Here is a 16,393-nt window from a genome sequence, read left to right as displayed (position 1 = left end):
TTATACTTCAACAACAATACTGTATGACTATGTATTCTGATGGAAGGGGATTTCTTTGACAAAGAGAAGACCTCTAACTCAGTTCCAATTGATCAATGATGGACAGAAGCAGCTACACCCAGAGAAGGAACACTGGGAAATGAATGTAAACTGTTTGCATTTTTGTTTTTCTTCTTGGGTTATTTTTACCTTCTGAATCCAATTCTTCCTGTGCAAGGAAGGATTTCGGTTCTCGACACATATATTGTATCTAAGATATACATAACATATTTAATATTTAAAGGAGTGCTTGCCATCATCTGGGGGAGGGGGTGGAAGGAGGGAGGGGAAAAGTCAGAACAGAAGTGAGTGCAAGGGATAATGTTGTAAAAAATTACCCAGGCATATGTTCTGTCAATAAAAAGTTATAATAATTTTTTAAAAATTGAAAAAAAAAAAAACAATTACTATAACCTTTGCCACTTGACTTGGAAATGTGTTCAAGCCTGCAAATTCTTTTGAGACACTTCATGACACTGGTCTGTGACCCCAACTTTTGGGGTTCCTTTTCAACCTCAACACCACCTCAAACTCATGCTAGACACATGAATCTGGGCAGAAATCTAGCTTTTCTACATATTAGAGCACAAGCTCCAACCTGCATCATCCTGGAATTATTTATACCATCACTTCTCAAAGTGTGATCTGGGAATCCCTGAGACTCTTTGGGGAAGTCTGTGAGGTCAAAATTTTTCACAATGATACTAAGATGTTTTAATTTCTAATATGAAAACTACCCATAGATTATAACCAACATAAACAAAAAACTCTATGGAGGATTGTTAGTAATTTTTGAGTGTAAAGGGAGTCCTGATGAAGAGGTGTGAGAAAGTGGCAACATCAGAGAGACTCTAAGGCTAGTCAACCTTGGGAGTGCCACAAACAATGCTGGCCAATAGCAGTAACTTATTATTGATTCTGTTAGTCGGTAAATTGTAGAATTCAATGATGAGAACTACCCCACCCCTACCATTCCTCAATTGTACCTTTAAACTATAATATTAGCATGTCAATATAAACAGATCTTGGAGGGGGGAAGGGTGGTCTTAGGTTAGAAATCTCAAATCCCTCTGGGAGGGGCGCCATCCTCCCGTTCATAGGAGCATGAACCCTTAAGTTTCCCAGAAGTGTCAATAGCCAAAATATGAGACTGTTCTCCATTTTTCACTTTAATTCTGTGGTCTTTTTCCTCTGCTGCAGTTTGTTTCCTATTATTAAAGACTCCAACAGCTGTTTCTAACAGCTGAGTGGGAGAAGTTTGAGGGCCTAAAACTGGCTTCTGCAGCTTCCTCCGTATATCTGGGGCAGATTGTTTAATATTAACATCTCCCCATGAAAGATCAAGGAGGGCATTATTAGCCTTAGACCCTTCAATAAACTGGGTGGGGTCCTCAGAGTGATGTCCAGGTTTGCTCCCAGTGTCTCTCCCTGAGAGTGCTGCTTCTCTCAGAGGGCAGAGGTTAGAATCAGTATCCTGAGGAGGAGTAAAAGGGATCCCACTCCTTATATCAGAAGAATTGAGGAATGGGGGCTGGGAAATCTCAGGATCTAGTTCAGATGAGGGGGATAGAGTTAAAAAAATATTGTCAGACATAAGGTCCTGTCTTTGGTAAGGAGGTGGTTTTGAAAGGGGTTCAGAGGGATCCTGTGTCCCTAGAGGAGTGAAAAGGAGAGTTATTTAAAAGATTAGTATCTAATTTTGATTTTCCTCCAACAAATTTAAGCAGTATCCTGCAGTGCTGTTTTAATTTAAGCTTTTTAGTTTTAAAATCTTTTAAACTGAATTTGTGTCCGCCCTCAATCCCAAAAACAAAGGGGAGAGATTATCAAAGGACTCCATGGAACTCAGCAGGATTGGGGAGTAAGCCTGGGAAGAACTGCTGCTACCCACTGCTTCCCCAGTTGTAAACTAATTCAGGAAAAAAGTTACAAACAGTGCTCTTTAGAGTGAGAGAAGAACACTTTATTCATCGATTCTCACGAGAAGCAGATGTATTCAAAAATAAGACAAAATGTTATACTGATAGCTTGGTTTTTTACCCCTCCCTTCAAGGTTTAGACTGGTCAGCTTTTCAGTCAGGATTGGTTATATAATTGGTTGAATTTACTATCCCGAATAGCAGTTAGTTTGGATTACAATCAAAGTTACAATTGGTTGGATTCACCATTCTAATAGAAATTAGGTTGGTTTACACTGATTATAGCTGATTTGGATGGGATTAACCCTAAACCCATGTTTGTTACTAATTTAGTTGTCTAACCAGTTCCTTAAATCACAGATGATTGGAGATATCTTAACAAGCTATTTCACCTCCACCTTCTCCCTTTTATCTTGTTCTAATAATATCTGTGGAAACCCTACTTCTCATACTCCTCACAGAGAATAAGCAGAGAAGTGATACCAATCAAGGCCTAAGTGAGCAGACTGGTAGTGAAATTAGTAATGATGAGCCTATCCTGAGAGGGGCATCTTGTGTGGAGTTGAAACCATGGCTTTGAATACACTTTAGACACCTTAGTTTCTTCATGGAAAATGAAGAGGTTGGACTCAGTGATCTCCCAGATCCCCTCCAGCTTCCAGTCTGTGATCCTACAAGTCTTTCAAAGGCCCAACTCAACTAGCTGGGCAGTTACTTTCTTGCCCTTGCTTATTGATAAATAAAAGAAGAATCTTTTGGTAGCTAGATTGCACAGTGAATAGAGTGCTGGATCTGGAGTCAGGAAGACTTGTCTTGGTGAGTTCAAATCTGGCTTCGGCCAGTTACTAGCTGTGTGATCCTGAGCATGACATGTAACCTTTTTTTTTTTTTTTAATTAATTAATATTATTTTTTTGACATGTAACCTTTTTGCCTCAGTTTCTCATCTGGGCTAAAGAAGGAAAAGGGAAAATATTCCATCTTTGCCTAAAAAGACCAGAATGGGGCACAATTGAAACTCAGCAACAACATCTCAAATGGTGACCAGAGCAAATGAACTAGAAGCAGTAAGAAGTAAGGCTGGATAGAAATTGGGGGTAAAAAGAGGACATGGCAGAGTCCTTCTGGCCCTTAAAACCAAGCAACAGAGTCAATGTAAGAATCTTTTGGGTTTAGACCCTTAAACCTCTTCTTTTGTTCCTTTATTGAGTGATTTTGATGAGGTCTTGAATGATGTTTTAAACAGAAAAACTTAATAACTCATCCCTGAAGCAAGCAGGGAGAAGGTGCTGATAGAAATCATTTTCGTTTTATGGTCCCAACCTTTGGGGAGGTGGTCCAATCTGAAATCCAAGTGATGTCAAACTTCTGCGACCTACCCTCTGTAGAGGTCTCAAGCAGTCTTCCCTTGCCATGCCCTAACAGAAATCCCAGTCATGTCCCTGAGATTAAAATTTTCCCATAAACTGTACTTATGGGCCATCCCATGGCAGCTGCCTTCCTATGGGTTAGTTGGCCAAGACACTTTCCCTTTCCCCTTCCCCTGTGCAACATGGTCTCTCTCCTAATTTCACTATGCTTCCCTACCCTTACAGTTTACTCATTTAGGGTGCTAAGTCCCTTTCAGGATTTAGTCTCCTCTCTACTCTCTCCCTCTGTCCTGGGCAATTGCGAATTCCACTGAGGAACTTGTCTTTCAGACGCTCTCCCACTTTATTTCATATTTACCATTCCCTGTGTCTATTTGTGTCCCTTCATGATGTCTGTACCCTCTTCCCTAAATAAACCTGCCTTTTGCCAAAGAGAATGGCCACTATGAATTCTTCACATGACTGGACCCCAACTCGGGGTGCCTCCCATCATCTGGTGTCTCCATCACCCACATCATTTGCTGCCAAACCCCACATCACAGATAACATCAACGTGACTGAACGTTGGCCTGAAGCCAGTGAAGAAAATTTATGGCCTATTACTCTCCCGGGGGATGAGTGGGGGAAGGGGGAAGTGCCTGCTATTTCAAGAGTTGGCTGCCCAAGGCCAGGATTAGAAATGCCAGTCAACTAGAGAGAGGGCATCTTGGGGGAGGGGAGGCTCCCATTTACTAAGTTAATTGGCTGGCCATTTTGGAGGGAATCACAGTTTTTGGCAGGTACTCCTACTGCTATAGATAGCTTTTACTGAGATGATAAATGTTCAGACTCACATTAAGGACAGCTTACTGTAGCCCTCAGGTGCCTTCTTTGACCCAAACCCATATCACTTTTCCTCTTTCCGTCTCCATTCCCAAAAGATACTATTTTCTCCACCAACATAGGTTGCAACTAACTCCTCTACTCTTTAGCAGAAAGTCTTGGAGAATGGTTGTAGACAAAAATATCATCACCCTTTGGTCAACCTGATGATAATAACTAATATTTATACCATAGAGTAACTTTAAATTTGGCAATGTGTTTTAGGTTCAAGGTGTTCCAAAATTCTTAGTGCATTCCTAAATTACTATACCTCATATGAGCCCAAAATAACTCTACCATTATTATCCCCAAATTACAAATAAGGAAGCTGAGGCTGTATGAGCAACCTATAGAGAGACTACATCAGCTGACCTAGTTAGTTGTACAAAACAGGATATTGAGCCACTGAAATGATAAAAACTACCAGAACAAAAAGTGGGTGAAAGATAATTGCAAGCACGGAGTGCTTATGCTTCATAAGTTAATTAATATTAACTTCTCCTCTCCAGGGAAGTTTTCCACCATTTTTTAACATGGGATATATGAAGAGGGAGAAAGCACACAACAAGAAGGAACATACAATGGGTAAACTGGAAAGTTTGCACACTTTGTCCATGAGGCAATGAGGGAGGGCCTTTGCCCTTTGGGATAGGAAATAAAAGACACATTCTTGTGTCTGTAAGGGCACATCTGCTCAGGGGACTGTCTTTGGAAAGATTGCCTATTTTTTGCAAGAATCTTAAATAAATTGACTTACTTCATGCACTCCTGATCATTTTTGTTGCTATAGCATGTTTCTAACAGGCCCGGTCTCACATAGATTGTAAGTTTCTGAGACAGGATTTGAATTCAGGTTTATATTGACTCCTACTTCTATACTCCATCTATATTGCCCCTAGCTGCCTAAATAAACAAACATTCAAATATCTTCAAATGCATCAAAATCTATGATTCTATTGGAAGCATATGATAACTTTTTTGCTTCAGGAGATAACTTCATGGGTAGCTGTGGAAAAGTCATTATGGTGGTCACCCTCAGTCAATCTGTTACCAGTCCTATATTTGGAAGTCTTTCCAGCCTCAGTCAGGCTTGCAGGTTCTTATGTTCTATTCCTATAGCCTTCAAGAACCCAGGCTCATTCATCTGCACACCAGGACCCCAAAGCAGGAGGTTAAGTTCAAGTTCTCTCCAGAGAACAACAGTAAGTGGGGGGACCCCAACAATATGAAGAATTGTCTCTGAGTTTTGTGATTTCCCTTCCCCCCCCAATTCTGAAATAGATTTTGATTTAGTCTAATTTCAACTCAAATTTTAGTTTAAAGTTGAGAAGGCTCCAATCATTTCATACTATGGCTCTTTCCTGGGTCAGCTATTGTTCATTTTTAGTATATGGATTGGCTCAAGTAATATGGAATGCTTATATTTTAAATTTCCCAGGACTTCTTTAGAACTCTTTCTCCTGAACTGAACATTATTAACAATAAATTTGCAGATGGAGCAATTATCAAGTGAAAGAAAGCTTTCAGCCAGAGTTTTGGCAAACTTTCTAATGAAATACCATGATGTGGCTCCTGGATTTATTAAAGATGGGAGAATTTCCCTCTTTTTTCTTTTACTTGTTTATTTTTGGAGCCTTGGACCTGGAATCAAGAAGGACCTGGACCTCCAAAGTGGCTTTTAGAAATTTCTATCATTCCTCTCAACATCTGTGCTGAAGCAAAATAATTGTCTTTTAATTTTTAATTATACATTAATAATTTAATTCTTTACTTCTTTTAATTACCCAACTAAAGCAATTCATTCAATTCATGCAATTCATTCATTCAAGCAATTCAATAATATCATTCATATTATGTTTGACACATAGTGTCAAAGACAATATATTAGATACCTCTTTAAAAGATGTAGGCTTTATAACTTCATTTACTAGTTAGGTGATCCTGGGCAAGTGATTTTAACTGCTCTGTGCTTCAGGTTTCTCATCTATAAAATGTTTGTGGGTGGGTAAAGTTGTAGAGTCGAATTTTATGGCCTCTAAGGTACCTTGCAGCTCTAAATCTATGATGGTGAAAATGATAACCTTCATAAGGAAAAATTTTTTCCCTGTAATACCTACCACAGGACCTGTGCTACATAGTAGGTGCTTAATAAAAGTGAATAATTGAATGTCTTTATTCAGACTTCACAAACATTATATATGTATTTTATTTGTTAAATTATCTTAATTATTATTAATTTATCTTATTTATTGTTATTATTATTAAATTATCTTAATTATTATTAAATTATGCTATGGTCCCTCAGAATATAAGCTCCTTGAGGGGAGATTGTCTTGTTTATCTTCTGTCAGCTCCAACACCAAGTATGATGCCTGCCACAAAATAGGCTTTTGGTAAATGCCTATTGAATGGATGGAGGGATGGATAGCTGGATGGCTGTGTTACATGTAGTGTACTGTTAATTTGAATTATTTTGCACTGGTTGACATCTCTTGGAAGATTAAGACTACATCTTCTCTGGAGGGTGTCTAACATGCCATCTTTGGCATTGCACACCATATATAATGAATATGGCTCATTAACTGCCTTATTTGGGTAATTAGAAGAATTGTCCAAAAAACTAGACCTTTACTGTGCTGCAACATAGGTGTTCAAAACAACAATAGAAATTTCCAGAGGCCACTTCTTATAGTTAATATGTGTTATTACTTCAATGCTAGCAGTCTTAAATCAACAAATAAGGATAAAGGGAAGGCCATTGGCCATCCTGGGTTATCAGTTATTAAGCGAATGCAGGCTTATTTTAGTAAATGCACCTCCTGATAAATTCCTTTGGCTCATTTTATTTTTAGAGCCGAGGAGAAAGGCAGTGATAAACTGGTCACTGTTATCCACAGACACAAACTTTTTTTCTCCCTTTTCTTTCATGGGTGGTTCTGAGTCTGAAGTTTTAGCTGAAATGTTTACTGCTTATACAATTGTTTTGCAAAATGCTAGCAAATACCAGCACAGATGGCTTTGACCTGAGAGTAGACATTGCTTGTCAGAAGTAATCTGGGAAATAGTCATTTTAAAAATAACCCTAAAAGAAGTGTCTAGTTCAAAGGATTGTATGTGTCTCAAAAACAGCTATCAACACAGGGAGGGCTGGAAGCTGAGATATTTTTGGGTTACTTTCAATTTAGGAGAACTGTACTCCCATTATTACTGACCAATAACACCGAAACCTCTTGCCAGCAGTACAGCAAGGAGAAAATAACCTTCTTCTTAGCTTACATGCATGCCAGTTGGAAACTTACTGCCAACCTCAAACCCTGTGACAGCAAGTTCCAAGGGACTGTCCAGGACCTTTTTTTTTTTTTCCTTTTGATTGTCGTTTTGTCATCTTGAATATTTTAAAAATAAATGGTCCATCTTGGCCCTTTTCAACAATGAGATGATTCAGGCCAATTCCAATAGATCTGTGATGGAGAGAACCATCTGCATCTAGAAAGAGGATTATAGGGACTGAATGTGGATCACAACATAGTATTTTTATCTTTTTTGTTGTTGTTTCTTTACCTTTTTTCTCATTTTCCCCCTTTTTTGATCTAATTATTTTGGGGGAGAGCAGCAGGATAAATGTGGAAATATGTTTAGAAGAATCGCACATGTTTAACCTATATTGTATTACTTGTTGTTTAGGAGAGGGGAGAAAGAGAGAAAAATTTGGAACACAAGGTTTTGCAAGGGTGAAAGATGAAAACTATCTTTCCCTGTATTTTGAAAATAAAAAGCTATTATCAAAATAAAAAAGGTCCATTAACTAGAGTTTAGTGATTTTTTTACTTTATAGAGATTTTTCTTGGGTTGCCATCTGATATGAGAATTTTGTAATCACTTGAAAGCTAAAGAGCATAATGAGTATGTAAACATCTATAATAAAGCAGGCTGTCTTAGATGACCACAATTATGAAACTATAATGATTCTTTTCTTTTTTTTTTTTTTTTCTTGTTAAATTCTCCTCCCTCAGGGGAAAAAAAAAAAAGTATTATTATGTGCCATTTGACCACTCTCTTACTTCATTTTGGAAAGGGAGACACATCAAACAGTGTTTATTGTACTACTCCAGGAAGGTCAACTATTCAGTCATTCAACAAGTAGTCACAAACCACTCATTTCATTACTAGGCAGTGCCTCATACTTGCTTTTGTTGGGGACAACTGTCAGCTTCTCTTTCCCTTCTCTTCCAGTCTGTCACTCTCCTTCCTGCCTCCTCCCTTCTTCAGCAGGCCAGGAATGTTGGTCTCTGTGATCCATCACCTGTCTGAATCCATCCCCTGTCACTGGCATATATGGACAAGCCGGCCTGACAACATGTGATGAAGGGCTGCTAAAAACAGCCTCAGCCCCCACTCTGAATCAGCCTGGCTTGAAACAATGTCCTCTCGCCAAAGAAACCTAAAGGACACTTGAGCACATAACCCTTGGAATTCTGTCAAGGAAATCGGCTCTTAGATTTACCCCTCCATCCATTTGGATCACCCTTTCGCTGACACCGCATGCCCCAGGACCGGCGAGGAGATGAGTACATCTCTAAATTACAAGTCTTTTTCCAAGGAACAGCAGACGATGGACACCCTGGAGAAGCAGCTTATCTGTCCCATCTGTTTGGAGATGTTCACAAAACCTGTGGTGATTCTTCCATGTCAGCACAACCTGTGTAGAAAGTGCGCCAGCGACATTTTCCAGGTAGGTTTGTTTGCTTCTTCAGGGAGGAGGGTATGTGAAGTAGAAGAAACAGCCCAGAAGTGAGCTCTTCCATTGGAGGCGAGATCCTGCTGGGAATTTCACACAGCTGAATTTGTTCTGGGGCAGGAGAGCAAGTTTGTCCATTTTTGTTATTAGTGTTTTCTGTTTTGTAACCCCCTTTGCCACTTCTAGATGGAGTATTGTTTCAAAAACCAAGAGCCAGCACCCCTTAGAAAGGAGGAAAATAAATCCATCTTTCAGAGTTTTAAGTGAATTATCTACCACATAGAGCACTTCTCATTGGGGGAATTACCTAAGTGCTTTGAGCTCTTTTAGTAGTTAGGCTTTTTGTTCTTTATGATAAAGTTGAGTTTCCCTTTGGGATTTTTGGATATGAATATCTTAGGTTGGGAAGCCCAAGCCCTCTGGCCAGTTTATAGTCCTACTCCCTCCCAAGTCATATAACAGCTCTGCCTCTGTTCTGTGGTCCCTGGGACATAATAAGCACCAAATCAGTACTGTTTGACTTAATATTTGTAACCAAATTGACAAGTCTTTGTGAAGAGAAACAAAGATTTAGGTAGAAATACACATAGGTTTGTGATGTAAACTTAAACATCATTTAAATAATGAAGTAAGGAAATAAACTTTGATGCCAGAAATAATTCCATAGTTTGGATTAATATTGGTTCTTTTATATGTTAGAGGGTCCCTGAGGTACTATTATGTACTAGAACTTTAAGTTGAGGTTGTTTGAGCAATTTATAAAGTGGAAATTTAGGCTTGGGAGGACTGAAAAATTATCTGCGTCATAATTGAATTTTTTTTTTTGTTGGGCAAGAACAGGCCTCAAATCCATACTTGCCAACGAGAGGAGGCACTACAGTTGCATCAGGTGGTCGATTCAGGTGCCCTTCCTGCAGGCATGAAGTGGTTCTGGACAGACATGGGGTATATGGACTTCAGAGGAACTTGCTGGTAGAGAACATCATTGACATATACAAGCAGGAGTCCACCAGGTAACAGTCCAATGCATCATTTCTTTTTATCCAAAGATTATTCTGTGGGTGGGCAGGAAGATGGTACAGTGGACAGAGCACTGGTCCTGGAATTTGGGAAATCTGAGTTCAAATATTGGCCTCGGATATTTATTTAGTAGCTATGTGATTCTGGGTCAGACAATCTTCTATTTATCTCAGTTCCTCATTCGTAAAATGAAGACAAACTGGAGAATTAGATGGAAGACCCCTCCAGTATCTTTGTCAAGAAAATCCCCGAGTCACATAATCGGGCACAACTGAACAGCAATATCAACACTCTACATGCTGATAGGATACAGCCCTCTGCTTTACCAACTCAAAAAGATATGTAATCGATGGCACAGACTGAAACTTTGGATTTACAAGCACCAAGATCAATTTCTGGGTCTCAGAGAAATCTCTATGGTCTTGTTTTGCCTTCAACAATGATAAACCCTTGGATAATCAGAATTTGACTCATGTTCAAGTACTAGTTTGTATGCAAGTGCAAAATACATTGACTATAGGACAGATATTGTTTAAACTGACCAAAAAATCATAAAACATCAGACTCAAACCCAAGCCCATGATCTGTCCTCTCCAGTAGACTAGTCCAGAAGGCCAGACTTCTTCCATTCTCAGAGGACTGTTCTCATAGGACCCATAGGTTGAGTCACTTCCACAAGAATGAAGCACTTGGAATGGTTAAAGTCCTGCTTTTTCCCCTAGGCCCTGAGTGTCCACATGATTTTTAGTACTTCCCATGAAGGGAAGAGTCCTAGTTTGATTCTCCACATGTAACTTTGATCCTAGTTGTTCCTTAGATTTGTCTCTTGCTTGAGATAAAAACCTCTCTGCTTAGTCCAGCAACTTGGTGTTCTCCAGAAACTCTTTTATTTCTATGAAGTCTGGCCCAAAAATGATGCCTTGTCTAGGAACTTCTCTTCTTTGTTCAGGAGACTTTGGTCCCAGAATTCCTGTTAGTCCGGGAAGTCCTCAATTGCTCCATTCCTGACCCTCTCCTGCTACTGGCTCTAGTTTCAGAAGCTCCAGGTTTGACCCAGAAACCCTTCCCCACTCTATCACTGCCTCTGTCTGCTGTCATGATTAGGGCTATCTGGTTCCCTACTTTCTTTTAACTACCCAATTCCCTAAAGGACTTCCCTTTAAAGGAAATGGAACCTGTAGATCCTTAATCAACTTCTTTCTAGCCATCTGAGTTCTGATTCTCTCCATACTTCTCTCCCTAGCCCTCTAGACTAATTTTTAAAGGCTTAAATGTGTGATTGTGTATGTCTTAATAAGTTGATCCTTAAAGTGCTCTTAATATAGCCAGGTAAATTGGAACATTTTCCAGGAGACATTGATAACAATGTGAGAACAAAAACTCCCTTAACCTTGAGAAAGCGTTATTACCTTACAAAGAAGTCACAAAAATAAATTTCTTAAAAATATTTTCCCATGTTAGCCTTATCTGGTGAGAGTGGGTACTGCTCTGAAAAGAATAAAGGAAGTTAGTGAACATATAGAATCTCCATTATTTTTCTGAAAGTATTTCAGAGATATCTCATCTAACCTGAATAAAAATTCATGCTACAACTTATTCAACAAGTGGCCATCTAATCTTCTATTTATTTATTTTTAAATTTTCATTTAGTATTTCATTTTTCCCCAATGACATGTAAAAAAAATTTTAATCTATTTTTTTAAATTCCAAATTCCCTGTTTTCCTGCCTTCCCCCCTCTTTGAGAAAACAAGTAATTTGATTTAGGTTATATATGTGTAGTTATGCAAAACATTTCCATATTAAACATGTTGCAAAAGAAAATAGACCAAAAAATCCCCCAAGAATATAAAGTTTTAAAAGTATGCTTTTACCTTAATTCAGACTCTATCAATTTTTTTCCTCTGAGTCTAGATAGCATTTTTTTCATAGATCTTAGCTAAGTCATTCACTGTTGATCATCTTACAATATTGGCTGGTTACAGTGTTTTCCTGAGTCTACTCATTTCACTTTGCATTAGTTCAAATAAGTCTTTCCAGGTTTTTCTAAGAGCATCCTACTCATCATTTCCTATAGCCCAGTAGTAGCCCATCACAATCATATACCACAACTTATTCAGTCATTACCTATTTGATGGGCATCCTCACAATTTTCAATTTTTTGTCACCAGAAAAGAGCTGCTAAAAATATTTTTGTACATATGGGTCCATTTAGTCTTTTAGAGGAAAGGAAAAAAAGGAATAAAAGTCACCAAGTAACAATAGCTAATATTTATTTGGTACTTATCATGTGCTGGTAAATGGTAAGTGCTTTACAACAAACCTAAGAGGTAGGTACTATTATTATCCCTATCTTACAGGTGAGAAAACTGAGGCAAACAGATTAAGGAACTTCTCCAGGGTCATATAGCCAGTTGATATCTGAGGATGGATTTGAACTCAGGCATTTCCAACTTCAGGCCCAGTGATATCTGAGGTGGGGGTAGGAGAGCAGGGCTGGGTAGGGGACAATTTAATTTCTCCTAATTATGAGTTACCTCATTAAAGTTGTAGTCATCTAAAATCTCAAGATCTTTTTTTCTTAGGACCTTTAGCCTACTCTGGCTCCTCCATGCTCTACTTTTTCTTTCTTTGTTTCTTTTCTTTTTTTTTTTTTAAGTTGACTTTTGGAACCCAACTATAGAACTTGCTTTATCCCTATGAAATTCCACTTAATTTGATCGATCTCACTTCTCATCCTATGGGTTATCTATTTGGCCCCAAGCTTTGCAAAACTTGACATTGATGCTATTGTGTTGCTTGAGAATGAATTGACTTATTAATTATACTCTGTTTTGGAGGAAAATACTAAAGAATTATAAACTCCTTCACTATAGGAAACTTCAGTTTTCATCTTAATGATCTGTATCCTTAGGACAGTTCATGCCACAAAGGAAGCACATAATTAATGTTGATGGAATTGAATTAAAAAGTGTCATATACTTGGGGCCTTTCAGCCCTCACTCTTAAGATTTTGAACTAACAGAAGCAGGTGCCATTATTTTAAAAAGCAGTAAAGATTAGTGTAGAAGAGATATTTTCAAATCATCTCCTCTTTCCATCTTCAAATATATAGAGATAGAAGGGAGAACAGAGATAATTCACTCCAATTCCTCCATTTTACAAATAAGGAAACTGAGGCCTGAAGAACCTAAATGACATGCCTGAGGTCATACTGCTAGTAAATGGCAAAGCCATGTTTCTAACCCAGATCCAGTGAATTTTCCATTGAAATTTCATATATAAATATGCCTATATACATATACTATATATAAATATACAAATATATATGTATGTATTCTATGCACTTTTATTCATATATAAACATACATAAACATAACTTGTCATTCTATTTCTTTATATATACATACATATATACACACATAAACATGACTGGACGTTCTATTTCCTTATACATATATATTAATATAAATATAAGTGTTACATATGTATATGTTTCTCTATATAAGCATTAAATATATATAACTTCTTAGTTTCCTCATTTTTAGAATAGGGAGAACAAGACCAGTGCTAACTGGTTCATTGTGAAAGAAGTGCTTTGTGAACCTTAAAGTATTAAAGTGCAAGTTGTTATTATCACTTAGTTCAGTTTGATTGAACCAACATTTACTGAGTTCTTACTTATTCCGTATGTATGACTCTAGACAAGTAACTGAATTTTAGTTGTAGATCCACACTGGTAAAAGAAATTTAGTCTCCAGAGTTAACTCCTCCAGTGAAGTCACAGACCTGTCAAAAGAGAGCAGTGTTTTTAATGTAAAAACTTGTAAAAGACTTACCCCATGCATTAAGGAATTAAGTGACTTATCCAGGGTCACACAGCCAGAGACAGGACCTGAGCATTAAGTAATTTTGAAGACCTGGGACAAAATTATTTGCTCATTATTGTTCTTAGATAATATGGCCAGGGGAGGCAAGGTTATTAATAATTAAATAGGCATTAATTACAACCTTGACATGTACTCAGTGGACTAATAAACATTTATTAAGCACCTGCTTTGTGTCAGACCCTGTGCCAAGCATTGAGGATACAATAAAAGACAAGATAGCCCCTCTCTCAAGGAGCTTATAATTTAATGGGACAAAACAGCACACAAATGGAAGCTGAAAAGCAGGGGCTGACAGGAAGGTACCTAGAGAAGGAGGCAATGATGACGAGATTCAGAGCAGTATAGCTGGATGGGAAATTAGTCTGGTTCTGAAACTGTTTTGCTTTTGAAATTCTGGTCCCCTTTTGACCTGGCATTTAAGAGATCCATCTTTGGGGTTAGAAGAAATCCTCATCTTTAATGCTAGCTAGTCCTTGGAATTTGACACTTTAAAAAATAATTTTAAGTGTCAATTAAGATAATTAATATTATCTGATTATCTACATGGTTAAGGAAAAGGTAAGAAATTCATGAGACTAAAACATTAATGTGTAAGGGTGATGTTTCATCTTAGCTAAGCAGTTCTACTAGAAAAGGCCAAGAATAACAATTTGGAGGAAAATAAATTGTGAAAGGGGAATGAAGGAACCTTTTACATTGAGGTCGGTGAATTATATATTTGTTTACTGAGTTCTTTTTATCATTTTGTTTTCAAAGAGTTGCTTTTGAGGTATCTTTATAGAGTAGCTTCTAGGGGTCCTCAAACTACGGCCCCATGGGCCTGATGCGGCAGCTGAGGACAATTATCCCCCTCACCCAGGGCTATGAAGTCTCTTTATTTAAAGGCCCACAAAACAAAGTTTTTGATTTTACTATAGTCCAGCCCTCCAACAGTCTGAGGGACAGTGAACTGGTCCCCTATTTAAAAAGTTTGAGGACCCCTGGTAGCAAGACCCAAAATTACTCTCTATGCTGATGATTGATAACGAATGACTCTCATGAATTGCAGAAAAGCAGGCTAACTCAACCAGCACCCTCTGAGCCTTTGAATGGTACTGGTAGGACCCTAGAATATACATAAATAATAAAGTTAGTCCATCTCCTTCATTTTGAAGACATAACAGAACCTGGGAGTTATGGCCCAAGGTCTTAACAGGTAAGTCACAGAAAAAGGATTTCATCCAAAGTCCTTTGCCCCAAAACTTATACTCTTCCTACCATACAGTACTGCCTCTGTGGGTTAAAATGGACCTGCTCAGGAAACACCTTAGATGATATACCCTGGTGCTAGGTTAGCATCACAGGGGCCCTTCAAGGCTGGGTCAGTTCTGGGCTCCTCCAAAAGTCCAGGTGCAAGCAGCTCTTCCCAGGACATAAGAATAGCTCCAAACTATGCATAGAACTCTTTACAGATTAGGAGCCAGTCCCAAATAAACCTATGGGTGGGCCTAGAGAATCATGGAATAGGGCAAAGTGATCTTTTGGACTAGCAACATAACACTTCAATAGCTGGGGACTTCCATCTTCCTGACAACATGTGAGTGTGGCTAAGACTATTACAGTCTCCATTCTGGGGTCAAACTACCCTGGGCCATCACATTTGTACAATGCTACTTTATTTGTTTTATTTAAACATATCATCAAAAAAAGTATTTACTAAGCATTTAATTCTAAGGAGATGGTATTATTTGAAAAGACAAAATCTGCTATATGGTGCCATATCACCAAGGTCAACTAAAAACAGTAATAAGGGGAAAAGTTTTCATTGTACCTTCCTAAATTAAATTAAATAGGGCAAATTGCACATAAAAATATAGCTACTTATATTTATTATCAAAATGCTGGAAATTTTGCAAGAAATGCATTGATGTAACATAGTAGAGACAGTGTCAGACTTTGGAGTGATTTCAGAAGAGAAGTAGATTTGAATCTTCTTTTGGCTAATTTGTTATTTGATCATAGAATAGTTAATGTTTCTGAAATTCAAGCTTCCTCATCTGTAAAATGAGGATAATGATAATAATAGTTGCTCCCTTCATGAGTATGTGAAGTTCTAATGAAGTGATGTATGTAAAAGTACTTTATAAATGTCAGGAGAGGAAAAGGAAAGAAAAGAAAATCCCAGAGGGCAGTTATTAATTACTGATTGAGCTAAACAGACAACTGGGGTTCAGTGAGAAAAGCACTGAATTTATTGTTGTGGAATTTGAATTGAAGTTCTGATGCTGATATCTGGGTAACTTTGATCAAATCACTTTAATTCTCTGAACCTCCATTTACTCATCTGAAAAATGGGTCATGGATAGAGTCAGGAGGATCTGCATTCAAATCCAGCCTTGGACTCTTAACACTTCCTAGTTGTGTGAGACCTTGGGCAAGTCACTTACCCCAAATTGCCTCAGCAAAAAAAAAAAGGTATGATAAGGATTGAATGACGTAGAGTAGGTAAATCTGTTTATAGACCTTCAAGTGATCTATTGTAAGCTATTATCTAAATGTCAGCAATTAATATCATCGCTG

At 38.0% G+C, this 16,393-nt stretch overlaps 1 protein-coding gene across 3 annotated transcripts in view; it reads left to right on the top strand.

Annotated features, from left to right (window-relative positions):
• The first annotated feature begins 8,419 nt into the window (after positions 1 to 8,419).
• The window catches only part of TRIM55 (tripartite motif containing 55), a 72,198-nt gene continuing 64,224 nt past the window's right edge, over positions 8,420 to 16,393 (top strand). The window contains exons 1-2 of one of the 3 annotated variants that reach the window (XM_031946333.1): positions 8,420 to 8,920; positions 9,767 to 9,939. In XM_031946333.1, coding sequence (XP_031802193.1) covers positions 8,753 to 8,920; positions 9,767 to 9,939 — 341 coding nt within the window. In that variant the 5' untranslated portion in view covers positions 8,420 to 8,752. The remainder of the gene's footprint in view (positions 8,921 to 9,766; positions 9,940 to 16,393) is intronic. The other 2 variants (XM_012541286.2, XM_031946332.1) reach the window with 2 other exon arrangements.

This window comes from Sarcophilus harrisii, chromosome 1 (assembly GCF_902635505.1).
Source record: "Sarcophilus harrisii chromosome 1, mSarHar1.11, whole genome shotgun sequence".
Lineage (NCBI taxonomy): Eukaryota > Metazoa > Chordata > Mammalia > Dasyuromorphia > Dasyuridae > Sarcophilus > Sarcophilus harrisii.
Note: the sequence above shows the minus strand (reverse complement) of the source record. Positions and strands in the feature narration are given on the sequence as shown.